This window comes from Grampus griseus (genome assembly GCF_964374135.1).
Source record: "Grampus griseus genome assembly, chromosome: 10".
In the NCBI taxonomy this organism is placed as follows: Eukaryota; Metazoa; Chordata; class Mammalia; order Artiodactyla; family Delphinidae; genus Grampus; species Grampus griseus.
This window is the reverse complement of record NC_139004.1, coordinates 50,882,982-50,899,179: the sequence shown is the minus strand read 5'-3', so window position 1 is coordinate 50,899,179 and position 16,198 is coordinate 50,882,982. Positions and strand designations below refer to the sequence as shown.

Here is a 16,198-nt window from a genome sequence, read left to right as displayed (position 1 = left end):
CACTAGATCTCAGTCCTTTATCTGGTGAAACTGCCTACAGAAGAGTAGATGGAGGGAGGGTGGTCTCGGAAACTTCATAAAATTTGTCTGCAGGGTCTTAACTTTAATATTTTTAATAACTCTAGTCTTATGTATATTAGGAATAATCAATTCTTATTTGAGGAAAAAGGGCTGCACTGTCTTCACTGATATGGACTTTAATTATGCAGCCAGAGGAAATAGTTCACCTGCTAAGAAAGTAAACGAGGATTTTTTTTTTTAGCCCCTTGAAGGATGTGGATTACAAATGCAGTTCTATAAGGTAGTTGTCATCAGTGTGCTGTGAAATGGTATTCACCGATTGCTCCTGTCATCTCAACGGCCTCAGTTAAAAGCTCCTAAGGGAATTTAAACATGAAACGTGTTGGAGGGATGACAAAAAAGCAGCCCTCGCTGATTAAATTTAAATTTACAATAGGAACATGGCTGAAGCCTAACTTGCAGGGGCTTGCTGGAGCAATTACAGTGTTGTGAACATTTGAGTCTAAAGACCAAACAGATAGAGGCCCTTTCGAATTCGCCGCCTCGTTTTGTTCTTTACCACCGGACAACAAGGTGCCGACGCCTTCCCTTCTCCAAACTTGTAATGTTGCAGAGGCAAAAGGGTGAAATGGGATCTGGGGCAAGACATTCGCTTGTGGAGCTCTTAAATGTCAAGGCAGGCCTGAATGAATGGGTAGCGGATCCTATTCACCGCGGCTGCCCTAAAATAGGTTCCCTGCGCTGGTGGCCTGGAGCGGGCATCAGATTTAGCTTAGGGCTCCTCTGGCCAGATCAGACCCAGCGAGGTGGTGACTACAAAAAACTGGATGCTGGGAAGGTCACAGGCCAAGGCTCACTCACCCAACCTCGTGTCCAGTCTCTACCCTGAAGGGCTGCTGGGGGTGCGCCCTGTCCGTTCCCACCTGGGCAAATGCCCCGCGCCCCCGCACACCGTGCCCCAGCCCTTCGCAGCTCTGGCAGAGGGACCCTGGCCCCGGGTCAAGCGGGTGGCAGGCCGCCAGCAGCTCGCCAAGTATTAATAGAGAGGCGCGGGCCGCAGAAGGCTGGCGCCGGGGCCTCGGGCTGCGGAGCGCAGGCAGCGCGAGCGCGTCCCTATCCGTCCCCACGCGGTGGCGAGCGCCCAGCGGCTGCCGCGCGCACCTGCGGGTCCCCACGGCGGGCGCTGCCTCGGCAACTGCAGCCGCCGCCTGACTGCGGGAGCCGCGCCCGGGCCGCCCGGAGCCGGAGCAGAGATGAGCTGCCACCCGGACCGCGAGCGCCCGCTGGACGGTAACGACTCGCAGGCGCCGCGGCCTCTTAGTCCTTAACCGGCCCCACGCGGGGTATAACTTCCCGGTGCCGGTGGATCAGGGGGACCAGAAGGAGGGTTATTTATTTCCCCGTTAGGCGGCTGGTGTGGGTAGGAAGTCCTCGTCTTCCTGCAATTTTGCTCCTTTTCTGCTCTTTTTGGGGTTCTTTTTAGAATGAAACAAGTTAACTTTTCTAAAGCGTAGAGAACCGCTCTTGGAACGCAGTGCCACGTTGTGCGGGTTTGTCAAATCAAATGCGGAGCTGATTTCACTGACCAGTGCGCTGCCGCGGGTTTCTCTAGGCACGGTGGGAGTTCCTTCCGTTTAAGGAATGATTTTGCTTCTACTTTGGGATGTACCCAGCAACACCCCTCCACCCCCGCCTCCACAAACAGGCGTTAAAAGAGGCTACCTCATGTTACAGAGTGAGTGATGCCCTCGTGTTCTTTGGATTGAAGCCTGTGGGGTGGGGGACCCGGGACGTTACTCGTTTAAAGAAGGAATCGTGCAGCAGAATTCCCCAAACTGACTTCAGAACTCGGGTGTCATTTAGTTCTACTGGGAAATAATGGTTGTACGATTCTGCGAGGGAAGCGTCTCAGGTTGCTTTGAACGGGTGATGAAATATTCTGAACGTTTTTTCCCCATCAAAATTCACCTATTCACCTATTTGCATGTTTGCTAAAGATTTCAAACTTGACCCCTTAACTGCCTCCGGTTACCTGTGGTTCAAAAGCCCTGCCCTGAAAGGTCATCATTATTGCTATTAGCTACTTAGTTGTTGACCTTTTAGGAGGATCGCTCCTCCAGGAATAAACTCGTCTTTGCATCAATAACCCTTTCGGATTGTACTGAACACGACTTAATGAAGTTGCTTTTTAAGTTGAAACTCTGGGGGCTTGTGAGGCAGGTGCACAGGCCAGGGTTCCCTGCGGACCAGGAATTTTGCACAGTAATTGGTAAGGCAAGAATCACTGTGCTGCAAAAAATATTTCATTCCTTCCTTTCACAGTCCCAAGCAGAGTTCTCAGCATCACTGTCCTGGATCCTCTTTTGAAAATATATTTTTTTAAGTTGCATGGTTATTGTTTACAATAACATAATAAACTGGCACTTTGCTGGAACTTTTTGTAAAATGATTACTTTTGTGTTTCTAAGGTCAGCACACAGTGTAATCTAAGACAAATGGTTATTTGAAAACTGATTGATACATAAGACTAATTTTTTTTAAATTCCTGATAATATGGCAGGCTTCTTTATATGAGGTAGGGATGGTCAGGATAATTGTATCTGACTACCTTAGCCCTGCACGCTTTTGTTTGTTTTGTTTTGTTTGGAATCTTAATTCCTGTTTTAAAGCCACAAACCCTTCAGAACTCTGATAGAAAGCTTTCTTTAAAAAAGTATCTAGTCTTCCTAAATTAAGCATATGTCCTTGTAACCAGGCATGTCTGTAACTTGTGAGGACTTCAGTAATTACTATATGTGAATAGCAAAGTGCAAAGTTTAACCTTAAATCTGAATTTCGGAGGATACCAAAAGGCTTAGGCTGCTGTCAGTCTGGTTATCCTTGAGCAGGTGACAAGGCGATAACATGTCCAATAACACCCAATTGTGCCAAATGTTTGCTATGACATCTTAAAAGAGGACTGGATATATATCTGTCAGACTTAGTAAATTTCCAAGTATGTTTGACAAGATTGTGAAAGTGACATGTGATGAGTATGTTAAATGACACGCCTGTGTTAAACAAGCTCTCTGGTTTGAGTATCTGTTACAGACTATACATTATGGAAGAATGTCATAGGGAATCCTGTTGCAGATAAAGAATTCTTATTCTACTCCTCATGTTTTGATCCAGTTTATAATCTGCCCATAGTACATCCCAGAGAAATTTAGGCAATTAATTATACCAGATTCAAATTTTAATACCATTAGAAATAAAGAATTATTTGAACTCAAATCATATTTTTCCTTTTGGTTTGAAATCATAACACAAACCTTCCATATAATTTTGTCCTGCAAAGTCATCGTTTTTATTTTATGCAGCTTTGTTTCTTGTTGAAACACTTTTAAAATGGAAGAAAATTTTAAGTTTTAATAGCAGGGGACAGAAACTTTTTCTGTTGAAAATCTGACTTTTATAGCCTGTTGTAAGTCTGATGTTGGAATAAAATTGAAACCATGATATTCAGGAACAAAATTTCTGCGTAATTTTTTTGGCCTCCTCTATATCGCTTCGTTTTCTTTCTGTCTGTAAACTTTTCACTTTTTATTTACTCCTTTTGATCATAATTTAAATGAAACCCACTGTAGGTAAAATTTATCACCCAGTGGCTGATCCCTCGTTTAGGATAAGAAGTGCTCATTTATTGAACACTCACTTACCTGCTATGCTGAGCTACAAGCACCAGCTTCTCTAACCCTCACTAGCTAGGAGAACTATTGCTATCTGCTTTTATTATTATTATTTTTTTATAAAACCGAGGCTCTGAGAGGGTGACTGTCAGCTTTGAGTGTTCACATGCCCCTAACACCTAACCCAGAGCCTGTGCTGCCTCCTGCTGGACCACAATGCTGAATGTCCACAGGTGGCCCACAGCATCCTCCACCATCCTATTCAGGGACCACAGGTAGAATGCTGGAGAGGCCCCTGGAAGGTGTCTCTAAGCTCATTGAAGTGAGAGCAGCATTCTTCCCACTTCCTTTGGGTGGGAAAATGGGAGTAAAGGCCATCAGTATTCAAAGGGCTGGAAGTGGAAGCTCCTCTGCCCCTCTGCCCAGGGTAGGAACCTGTGCTTTGCCCCTGGGGCAGGAACCCTCTGGTTGCTAGGAATGAAGTGCAGCTTGGCCTTTCTGAGGGAGAAGGCAGTGCTCCATGGGACACTCTCTAAAGCCCTTCTCTGGAGCAGGTGGACCAGGGGTCCCTTCTTTCTCAGGCTGCAGCAGATGGGTCCACATTAGCAGGCAGTGCCCTGAACTCTGCTCAGTGTTATTCAACAACCTAAATGGGAAAAGAATTTGAAAAAGAATGGATACATGTATATGTGTAACAGAACCACTTTGCTGTACACCTGAAACTAACACAACACTGTCAATCAACTATACCCCAATATAAAATAAAATAAAAAAAGAAGGCTGGGAGCAGGCTGACCTACAGTGGAGCAGAGCTGTGTTCTGTGGTGAACTGTGGGAACAAAAGAAGAAGGATGCACAGCGAATACTCTGGCTTCAGCCTGCTCTGATGTGTATCTCTCGATACATGATTAAAACTGCGTGAGTCTCAGTTTCTTCATCTGTAAAATAGAGATAAAAAATCTACTATTTAGAATTATTGTGAACATTAGCACTAATATACAGAGTATATTAATATACTCTGCTACTCTAATAATATACTCTACTATGCAAGTAGCAGGCTCCCCATAAACTTATTATATCCAGAAAATTGGATGTAGAGTTTAATGAGGTAATTGGATTGTGTTAGCAACACACAGCTCCCCAGAAAGATAGGGCTAACGTGACATCCATTCAACTATATGACACTACCGGGCACAGTCTACCTACTGATGCAGGAAGCCTGCCAGGTGTGTGATCAGCCACACACGGTGTGTGCGTGTGTATGTGCTTTGGCTGCTGTGTCTGCAACTGGGACTTTCATTTTGGGGAAAGACTGAGGAGAAGTTAATTTATATATTAAAACAGAAAGATGTGTTAGGAGTCCAGGTGAATTGTGGGAGAGTGATTTTCAGAAAGCAGTTTGGTCCATGGCACCGTGGAGTTACCCTCACAATCGACTTTCAAGACTTTGATTCTTGCTCACTGATTTTTCTAGTGTAATTTGGTAAACCCTGTTTTGTCCATATCTTAACACTTTCCAAAGTGTTTTCTAATTGTTTGTTTATATCTCTGTTTCTTACATAAAATCCATAGGGCATGGGCCACATCTTTCTATTTACTGGATCCCCAGCACGTAGCTAAGTGCCTGGCACAGCGTAGGTACATATATTCAACATATGTTTCTTGAATAAAGAAATGCGTGAATGAATAAGAAAGTGATGGGAGGTAACAATGTGTGATTCCTGAAATACTTTAGTCCTTGTTGTTTTCTGCGTTAAGTTTTGAATTCATATTCACTTTTTCCTTCTCCAAATTGTTTACAATAGTGAAAATTTATAACTATTTACATGCCAAACAATAGGGTGTTAGTTAAAACATATAAATATCCTTCTCTGGATGACTTAAATAAATTGTGGAAGGCTATCAAATGCTATGTGAAGGCATTCTGCTTTTGGAAAATGATTATATGTTGCAAGAGGATCTAGATGGAGAGATAACAAAGGATTAATAGGTGTTGCCTCTGGGTAGATGGGATGATGGATATTCTTTTTTTTTTTTTTGCTTGTTTATGTTTCTGATTCTTATGTAATAAACTTGCTTTCTTTTTTAAGGAAGAAACACAATACAAGAACTATGTACTATAAAACAATATCATAGATCACTTACACTGAATCACCTAATCCCCTGTCACTGGACACTTAAGTTGTCTTCTCAACTGATTTTCCAAATTTGTCTGCCTAACTGTTTTGAACATTTAAATAAGTTTCAGCATCTCAGGGTTACAAAGTAGCATAATTGATTTTAAAGAGATGAGCAATTGAAAAAGAAACCCAAAGTAGGAAAAAGAATGCCAATGACTCAATGCCAAGGACAAAAGACACTAATTTTCCAACATGTCTTCTTCTTGAATACATTGCTTTGCGGCAAATCATAGTTAACTTTTCATCTCCCCTCTGCCCTAGGCTTTCCTTCCTTTGTTGTGTAAAGATGTTAGGAGAGTTCATGAATAACTAGTTAGTGAGTGTTCCCTAATTGTTCTGTGTATGTACTTGAGGTGCTTTCATGGTGGCTACCAGTTGTATACTTTCTTTGTTTGCAGAGTTAGTTCCAGGAACAAGAACTTTGTAAAGCAGGGTGGTCTCTTCCCTTTTTTTTTTTTTTTAAAGTCACCATTCTTTGGGAATAAAGTTGTGAATGAGTAACTTTTAACCTTACATATTTTTAAATTTTTTAATTGAGATATAGTTGCTGTACAATACTAAATAAGTTTCAGATGTATAAAATAGTGATACACAATTCTTAAAGGTTATATTCCATTTATAGTTATTACAAAACATTGGCTATACTCCCCATGTTGTACAGTATATCGTTTTAGCTTATTTATTTTATATATAGTAGGTTGTATCTCTTAATCCTCTACCCCCATGTATATATACCCATATATATACGCACATATATCCATATATATATATTACATTTCCTTTATCTATCCATCTGTTGATGGACACTTAGGTTGTTTCCATAATTGGCACTTGTAAACAATGCTGCTGTGAACATTGGGGTGCATGTATCTTTCCAAATTAGTGTTTTCATTATTTTTTAATATATACCCAGGAGTGGAATTGCTGGGTCATGTGGTAGTTCTATTTTTAGTTTTTAGAGAAACCTCCATTCTGTTTTCCACAGTGGCTCCACCAATTTACATTCCCACCAACAGTGTAAAAGGGTTCTCTCTCTTTTTTTTAATTTCATTTTTTTAATACAGCAGGTTGTTATTAGTTATTTTATACATATTAGTGTATACATGTCAATCCCAATCTCCCAATTCATCACACCACCACCACCACCACCACCCCCTGCTTTCTTGCCTTGGTGCCCATATGTTTGTTCTCTACATCTGTGTCTCTATTTCTGCCTTGCAAACCGGTTCATCTATACTGTTTTTCCAGATTCCACATATATGTGTTAATAAACGACATTTGTTTTTCTCTTTCTGACTTACTTTACTCTGTATGACAGTCTCTAGGTCCATCCATGTCTCTACAAATGACCCAGTTTCGTTCCTTTTTATGGCTGAGTAATATTCCATTGCATATATGTACCACAACTTCTTTATCCATTTGTCTGTCAATGGGCATTTAGGTTGCTTCCATGACCTGGTTATTGTAAATAGTGCTGCAGTGAACATTGGATTGCATGTGTCTTTTTGAATTATGGTTTTCTCTGGGTATATGCCCAGTAGTGGGATTGCTGGGTCATATGGTAATTCTATTTTTAGTTTTTTAAGGAACCTGCATACTGTTCTCCATTGTGGCTGTCTCAATTCACATTCCCACCAACAGTGCAAGAGGGTTCCCTTTTCTCCACACCCTCTCCAGCATTTGTTGTTTGTAGATTTTCTGATGATGGCTATTCTGACAAGTGTGAGGTGATACCTCATTGTAGTTTTGATTTGCATTTCTCTAATAATTAGTTATGTTGAGCAGCTTTTCATGTGCCTCTTGGCCATCTGTATGTCTTCTTTGGAGAAATGTCTATATAGGTCTTCTGCCCATTTTTTGATTGGGTTATTTGTTTTTTAAATATTGAGCTGTTTATATATTTTAGAGAATAATCCTTTGTCCATTGATTTGCTTGCAAATATTTTCTCCCATTCTGAGGGTTGTCTTTTCATCTTGTTTATAGTTTCCTTTGCTGTGCAAAAGCTTTTAAGTTTCATTAGGCCCCATTTATTTATTTTTGTTTTTATTTCCATTACTCTCGGAGGTGGGTTAAAAAAGATCTTGTTGTGATTTATGTCAGAGTGTTCTTCCTATGTTTTCCTCTAAGAGTTTTATAGTGTTTGGTCTTACATTTAGATCTTTAATCCATTTTGAGTTTACTTCTGTATATGGTGTTAGGAAGTGTTCTAATTCCATTCTTTTACATGTAGCTGTCCAGTTTTCCTAGCACTTACTGAAGAGACTGTCTTTTCTCCATTGTATATCCTTTCCTCCTTTTTTCATAGATTAGTTGACCATAGGTGCATGGGTTTATTTCTGGGCTTTCTATTCTGTTCCATTGATCTATATTTCTGTTTTTGTGCCAGTACCATATTGTCTTGATTACTGGAGCTTTGTAGTATAGTCTGAAGTAAGGTAGCCTGATTCCTCCAGCTCTGTTTTTTTCCCTCAAGATTGCTTTGGCTATTCAGGGTCTTTTGTGTCTCCATACAGATTTTAAGATTTTTTTTCTGGTTCTGTAAAAATGCCATTGGTAATTTGATAGGGGTGGCATTGAAGCTGTAGATTGCCTTGGGTAGTATAGTCATTTTCACAATATTGATTCTTCCAATCCAAGAACATGATATATCTCTCCATCCGTTTGTCATCTTTGATTTCTTTCATCAGTGTCTTATAGTTTTCTGAGTACAGGTCTTTTACTTCCTTAGGTAGGTTTATTGCTAGGTATTTTATTCTTTTGTTGCAGTGGTGAGTGGGCTTGTTTCCTTAATCTCTCTTTCAAATTTTTCATCGTTAGTGTATAGGAATGCAAGAGATTTCTGTGCATTAATTTTGTATCCTGCAGCTTTACCAAGTTCATTGTTTAGCTCTAGTAGTTTTCTAGTGGCATTTTTTAGGATTCTCTATGTATAGTATCATGTCATCTGCAACAGTGACAGTTTTACTTCTTCTTTTCCAGTTTGTATTCCTTTTATTTCTTTTTCTTCTCTGATTGCTGTGGCTAGGACTTTAAAAACTATGTTGAATAATAGTGGCGAGAGTGGACATCCTTGTCTTGTTCCTGATCTTAGAGGAAATGCTTTCAGTTTTTCACCCTTGAGAATGAGATTTGATTTGGGTTTGTCATATATGGCCTTTATTATGATGTGGTAGATTCCCTCTATGCCCACTTTCTGCAGAGTTTTTATCATAAATGGGTGTTGGATTTTGCCAAAAGCTTTTTCTTCATCTATTGAGATGATCATATAGTTTTTATTCTTCAATTTGTTAATACGGTGTATCACATTGATTGATTTGCTTATATTGAAGAATCCTTGCATCCCTTGGGTAAATCCCACTTGATCATGGTGTATCATCTTTTTAATGTGTTGTTGGATTCTGTTTGCTAGTATTTTGTTGAGGATTTTTGCATCTATATTCATCAGTGATATTGGTCTGTAATTTTCTTTTTTTGTAGTATCTTTGTCTGGTTTTGGTATCTGGGTGATGGTGGCCTCATAGAATGAGTTTGGAAGTGTTCCTTCCTCTGCAATTTTTTGGAAGAGTTTGACAAGGTTGGGTGTTAGCTCTTCTCTAAATGTTAGGGTTCTCTTTTCTGCACATCCTTACCAACATTTGTTATTTGTGTTCTTTTTGATGAAAGCCATTTTGACAGGTGTGAGGTGATATCTCATTTTGGTTTTAATTTGCATTTCTCTGATGATTAACGAGGTTGAGCATCTTCTCATGTGCCTGTTGGTCATCTATATGTCTTCTTTGGAAAAAAAATGTCTATTCAGGTGCTCTGCCCATTTTTTAATTGGGTTGTTTGGTTTTTTGATGTTGAGTTGTATGAGTTATTTATATATTTTGCATATTAACCTCTTATCATTCATATCATTTGCAAACATTTTTTTCCACTCAGTAGATTGTCTTTTCATTTTGTCAATAGTTTCCCTTGGTGTGCAAAAGCTGTTAAGTTTAATTAGGTCCCATTTGTTTATTTTTGTTTTTATTTCCTTTGCTTTAGGAGACAGATCCAAAAAAATATTCCTGTGATTTAAGTCAAAGAGTGTTCCTCCCATTTTTTTTAAGTTTTATGGTTTCCAGTCTTACATTTAAGTCTTTAATTCATTTTGAGCTTATTTTTGTATATGGTGTTAGAGAATGTTCTAATTTCATTCTTTTACCTGTAGCTGTCCAGTTTTCTCAGCACCACTTATTGAAGAGACTATCTTTTCCCCATTTGATATTCTTGCCTCCTTTGTCATAGATTAGTTGACCATAGGTGCATGGGTTTATTTCTGAGCTCTCTATTCTGTTCTATTGATCTGTGTCTGTTTTTGTGCCAGGACCATACTGTTTTGATTACTGTAACTTTTTGGTATAGTCTGAAGTCAGGGAGTGTGGTTCCTCCAGTTCTCAAGATTGTTTTGGCTATTCAGAGTCTTTTGTGTTTCTATTTTAAAATTATTTGTTCTATTTCTGTGAAAAATGCCTCTGATATTTTGATAGGGATTGCATTGAATCTGTAGACTGCCTTGGGTAGTACTGTCATTTTCACTTAGTATTGGAAGTCCTAGCCACAGCAAGCAGAAAAAGGAATCCAGATTAAAAAGGAAGAGGTAGGGCTTCCCTGGTGGCGCAGTGGTTGAGAGTCCGCCTGCCAATGCAGGGGACACAGGTTCGTGCCCCGGTCCAGGAAGATTCCACATGCTGTGGAGCGGCTAGGCCCGTGAGCCATGGCCGCTGAGCCTGCGTGTCCGTAGCCTGTGCTCCGCAACGGGAGAGGCCACAGCAGTGAGAGGCCCGCGTACCGCAAAAAAAAAACAAAAACGAAAAGGAAGAGGTAAAACTATCACTGTTTGTAGATGACATGACGCTATACATAGAAATCCTAAAGATGCCACTAGAAAACTACTAGCGCTCATCAGTGAATTCAGTAAAGATGCAGAACACAAAATTAATATGTAGAAATCTGTTACATTTCTATACACTAATAATGAACCATCAGAAAGAGAAATTAAGGAAACAATCCCATTTACAGTCACATCAAAATGGATAAAGTACCTAGGAATACACCTACCTAAGGAGCCAAAACACCTGTACTTGGGAAACTATAAGTCATTGATGAAAGAAATTGAAGATGACAGAAACAGATGGAAAGATACACCGTGTTCATGGATTGGAAGAATTGGTATTCTTAACCTTTCATGTTTATCAATATGTACTTCACAGAAATCACAATGCCACTTCTACAGCATCCCTGGTGACATCATGATATTGTTTCCTTTCTAATTCTCATTGCTTCTTCAGGTTTCTGACTGAGAGGTAGGTCCTGGGCCTCTTTTTCCAGGTTCTGTCAGCAGCATCTCTTTTCTCTTCCATGTGGAGAACTCTTTCAGTCTTGAAGGAAATCCCTACCTCATTTTTGAGGTTTTCCCTCCCAAACACTCTTATACCCTTGCTGAGTATGGGGGCCCCATCCCTTCCCTGTTATCCAGCTCTGCTACACTCCTTCTCTAGAGGTCCTGACCTCTTCATTTGAAGATGGTACCCCTATTCCACCGCATTGTGGTAGAAGGGATATGGAAAGGGAAAAATACCTGAAAGGAAATAATGTCTCAGACACAGAATCCCTCCCATTAAATTTGCTCTAACACTCATGGATCCATCTCAGTCCTTCTGGCCCCTCCCACTTTCTTTTCACCTTGAGCTTCTGATGGTCCCTGAGAGACTGGAACTCCACGATGATTGTTCTCCACACTGTGTTCATTAGACTTCCTTTTGGATTATGAGGGACTGATTATATACAACACCTAGCTGTCATTTTGTACACTTGGAACCACCACCCAAATGAAGAAGTATAATTTTACCAGTGTGCTGGGGTCACACATACTAAGACATAGCCCTTTCCCTCCCCTGTAAGGAACAATTACCCTGATTTTTGCATTTTTCATAGTTTAACCAACCAAATATGCATTTCTAGACCTAATAATTTAGTCCTACCCATTTAAAAAATTGTGGTAGATCTTTTAATTTATAGATGTACTGTCCTTTTCTATTCAAATAATTTATCTGTTGAAGAACGTGGGCCATTTGGTCTATAGAATCCCCCACAATCTGGATTTTGCTGCTTTTGTGCTTATGGTTTAACATTTTTCTTGAAGATTGCCTTCTTTTGAACTCTGGTTTATACCACCCTAGCCCTTCCTCTTTCTCAGTCCTTTTGGCTAAATTACATTTATTGGTCTGATCCTTAAATTCTAGAAACAACCATGAAATCATTTTATCTATAAGGCTTTTTATTATTAGACAATAAAACATTTTATTAAGTTTCTCCTATTCAACTCCTCCATTCTTGCGTTAACTTCATTAGGCATTATAATGAATTGGTTGAAAGTTGATGCTCTCATTTACTAATTATTTCAAATATTAGTAATTTGAGAGCATTATGGGGCAGTTTTTTATAAACTCTTGTACACTGTTGGTTGGATTGTAAAATGGTGTAACTGCTGTGAAAAACAGTAGGGAGGTTTCTCAAAAAATGAAAAATGAAACTACCAGTAATTCCACTTCTGGATAAATATCCCAAATAATTGAAAACAGGGTCTTAAAGAGATGCCCATGTTTATAGCAGCACTATTCACAACAGCCAACAGGTGGAAGCAACCCAAATATCCATCAACGGATGAATGGATATACAAAATATGCAATATACATTCAAGAGAATATTATTTAGCCTTAAAAATGATAGAAATCCTGTCACATGCTCCAACGTGTATGAACCTTAAGGACATTATGCTAAGTGAAAGAAGCCGGGCACGAACAGATAAATACTGTATAATTCCACTTATATGAAAAGGAAAGTAGGATGGTGGTTACCAATGGCTGGGGGAATAGAGGGAATGGGAAGTATTTAATGGGCTTAGAGTTTCAGTTTTTCAAGATGAAAAATTCTGGAGATCTGTTTCACAAGAATGTGAATATACTTAACATAGTGAGCTGTATAATTAAAAATGATTAAGATGGTAAATTTTATGCAATGTGTTTTGTTACCACAACAAAAAAGGAATACCAAATTTAAAGACAACCAAACAAAAATACTTTTAAGCATAGAAAAATTTATAAAATAATTTAAGAGCTCACTTGCCTCCCTAAACAATTTAACCTTCTTTGTGTATTTTGACATTGCCATTGTGAGCACTGAATAATATTATAACATTCTCAGGAGCTGAGATGTGTCCACCTGTTTCTTTGTCCCTTCGTTGGACGATGTCAGATTGCTGTTCTTGAATTCTAGCATCTTCTTTTATCCTGCTGCTGTCTCCCTTATCACAGTTTCCCATGAGTGTCAGCTATATTTTCTTTCTCCTAATAAATCCTAGTAGCATTTTTAATCACCATTTGCTGCACTTACTCCAGTTTATTGTTTTTAACAAGTTTGGCAATTATTTATCTTGGTTTTTTTAGCTTACAAAAGGTTGGAATTGTCCATGATAGAAAGCAGATTGCCTCTGAATGAGGTGTGAAGAGGTCTATGAGAAGAGTTTATAAGTACCTGTCACGTTGACATTGTTCTATTTATTTATTTTGCATATCTTGTATTCTTGTGTAGTTCTGGATTTCGGTGTTGCCAGATAAGAAGCTTCCGTATAGAGTATTTGTAGATGAAAATATATTTTTATGTAAACATATGCATGAATAATTACAGTTCATGCTTACAATTTGAAGAAACGGATAACATTTTATTGCTCAAGAGATACACATGTAAACATAGTTGGTAAGTCCCAGTTTAAGGGAAAATTATAGCTTTCTACTCACTGAACTGCACTGGGAGTATGATTGGTCTCTAACCCTTATGAAAAGGTCAGTTCCTGCATGTTCTTGCCTTATTTGCTTTATTTACACCACTCCCATCAGCTGCCCTACTGATGCTGAAAACTTGGCCTCTGTGCACTGGTGCTGAATTGAATCTCAGAGACAGAGTTTTGGGTGAAGTAGAAAAGAATAACTTTATTGCTTTGCCAGGTGAAGGGGGACACAGCGGGCAAAGTTTTACCCTTGAAAACTGTGTGTCCCAACCTGGGAGGATTTGGTGAGGAGTTTTATAGCAGTAGTTCAAGGGTATGGGGTTGCTGATAAGATTAGGGTGCGTGCAGGGCCTGCACTCCTTTAATCTGGCCTCAAGTGGTCTCTTGATGAGGTTCTCTGGTTCCTTTAATCTGGCCTCAGGTGATCTTCTCTGGAATGAAGAATGCTACCATCTTCCATTTGTTGGGTTTTTTTGTTCCATAAAGAGCTCAAAGATACTGTTCTGTGTATCCCTTGAGGTGGAACCAGGACCCTGCACCAAGGTTGCACTGTTGTTTCTTGGCTGTTCCTCTCTTATCTCTCCATCCCCTTCGAAGGGGATGACAACTATTCGAATCTGCCCTTTGGAACTCAGGGAGGGTCAAGGAGGCTGGAGTCTCTACCCTATAAACAAGGAACGGGGGACACAGAAAGGCTTCCATGTCCAGGAGCACCACAGGGTCCTGCTTGGTTTCACTACTAAGAGGTCTGTAGTACAGCTTACAGGAGGCTGGGCAACTGTGCTTCACTCCTCCTTACATTGCACATGATTTTTTAAGAGCTTTATTGAGGTATGATTTACATAGGTCTTTAGGTCTTTACATATCATATAATTCACCTGTTTGTGCAATTCAGTTTTTAGTAAATGTACAGAGTTGTGCAGCCTTCACCAGAATCCAATTTTAGGGCATTTCTATGTGTATGATATTTCAAAAATATATTACTGTGCTTTTCTTCTGCTGTTTCTGAGTACCTGCTCTTCTCTGCAAGTAGATGTCTGCCTGAGAGAGATTGTGACCTTTGCGGGTAGAATGCAAAGAGAAAGACAATTACTGTTTAGATTACTATGGCCAAAATAAGAGTTTTAAAGCAAAACAATAGTTTTGCAAGACAGACTATTGCCTTCAGATAGGACTTTCTAAATTCTTTTAATTTTTTTTGGCCACGCTGCACAGCATGTGGATCTTAGTTCCCCGACCAGGGATGGAAATTGTGCCCCCTGCAGTGGAAGCACAGAGTCTTAACCCCTGGACCACCAAGGAAGTCCCCTCTAAATTCTTTTATTTCCCCTTGAACATGATCTAATAAACCTAGGAGGCAAAAATCATGGAGTTTTGTCCATAGTACAGAGGAGATCCCCTTGTGCACCTTTAAAGGTTATCCATAAAGCTAGGGTCAAAAAAGAGAATTTTTAATGTAAAAAACTTCAATGAAAAAATCTCCACTTAAGACTTGAAGAGATAATGGGTACAAAAAAAGAGATTGAAGCAAGATAGGTTAGTGCTGAAAGACTTGTCTCTATTTCATATTACTTGAGATCAAAGCCAAGGGACAGTGAGGGGCAGTAGATCATTTACATGGTAATTTAATGGAAACACTGAACAACAGAGATCTTTACCAACTTCTCTTGGAGGAAACCACCTTGCAACCTCTTCAGAGCAAAAAGTGATGGCTCACTGAGGTGGATAGAGAGAGAGAGGCTGGACTTAGCTCTTCAGGAGGTGGAGGTAACTCAGAAAGACCCTCTTTTCCTCAGAGGAAGGTAGCTGGATAGAGTACCCTTGATCCTCCCAAGGGTCTCTGATGAGGATGAAGGTAGAAACAGTAAGATAAACCTCCTCTATTAGGGAGCTGATGAAGAATGTGTCATAAGCCCAGAGGGGTCTGTATCATTACCAACAGCCAAAGTGAGTCCGTCTTAGGCAGGGAGCACCCCCAGTATCTGACCACGATGAGAGAGAAGAGACCACAAGTATGCCTCAGCCATGACTGCCAGGTGGGAGAGAAGTAAAGATGTAGATAAGTGAGATTGCTAGAGACAAAGGTGCCTGGGAGCCTACACGGATCCAAGGACCCCACCACTCTTCCACCATCCTGAAGTTGAGTAACATAACGCTTTCCTCCCTATGTACCTAGAAGCCACCAGAAAGAGCAAATGGAGACAGGGGAGTGAAAATCTGAGAGAGCAAGCATTTTTATTGAGCATTGTAAAACTGAGCATTGCCTAAAGGGACTGTTTAATTTATCATAGCTGACCACATTTTAACAAGATTGGGTTAAATAGAGGAAATTTTGTCAACTCCTTCCATCAGTGGAGACTCATGGGGAAGATAAGATCAGTTAGAGAACAAAATAAAGATACAAGATGACCTTGTTTTATTATACTTTGCTTTATTGCACTTCCCAGATACTGTGTTTTTTTACAGATTGAAGGTTTGTGGCAACCCTGTGTTGAGCAAGTATATTGGCGCCATT

The 16,198-nt window shown here is 39.8% G+C and overlaps 1 protein-coding gene across 2 annotated transcripts in view; it reads left to right on the top strand.

Moving 5' to 3' along the window:
• The first annotated feature begins 1,177 nt into the window (after nt 1–1,177).
• Nucleotides 1,178–16,198, top strand: part of GADL1 (glutamate decarboxylase like 1) — a 188,894-nt gene continuing 173,873 nt past the window's right edge. Inside the window, exon 1 of one of the 2 annotated variants that reach the window (XM_082664715.1) lies at nt 1,178–1,311. In XM_082664715.1, coding sequence (XP_082520841.1) covers nt 1,275–1,311 — 37 coding nt within the window. In that variant the 5' untranslated portion in view covers nt 1,178–1,274. Of the gene's footprint in view, nt 1,312–1,702; nt 1,757–16,198 lie in introns of those variants that run through there. The other variant, XM_082664716.1, reaches the window with a different exon arrangement.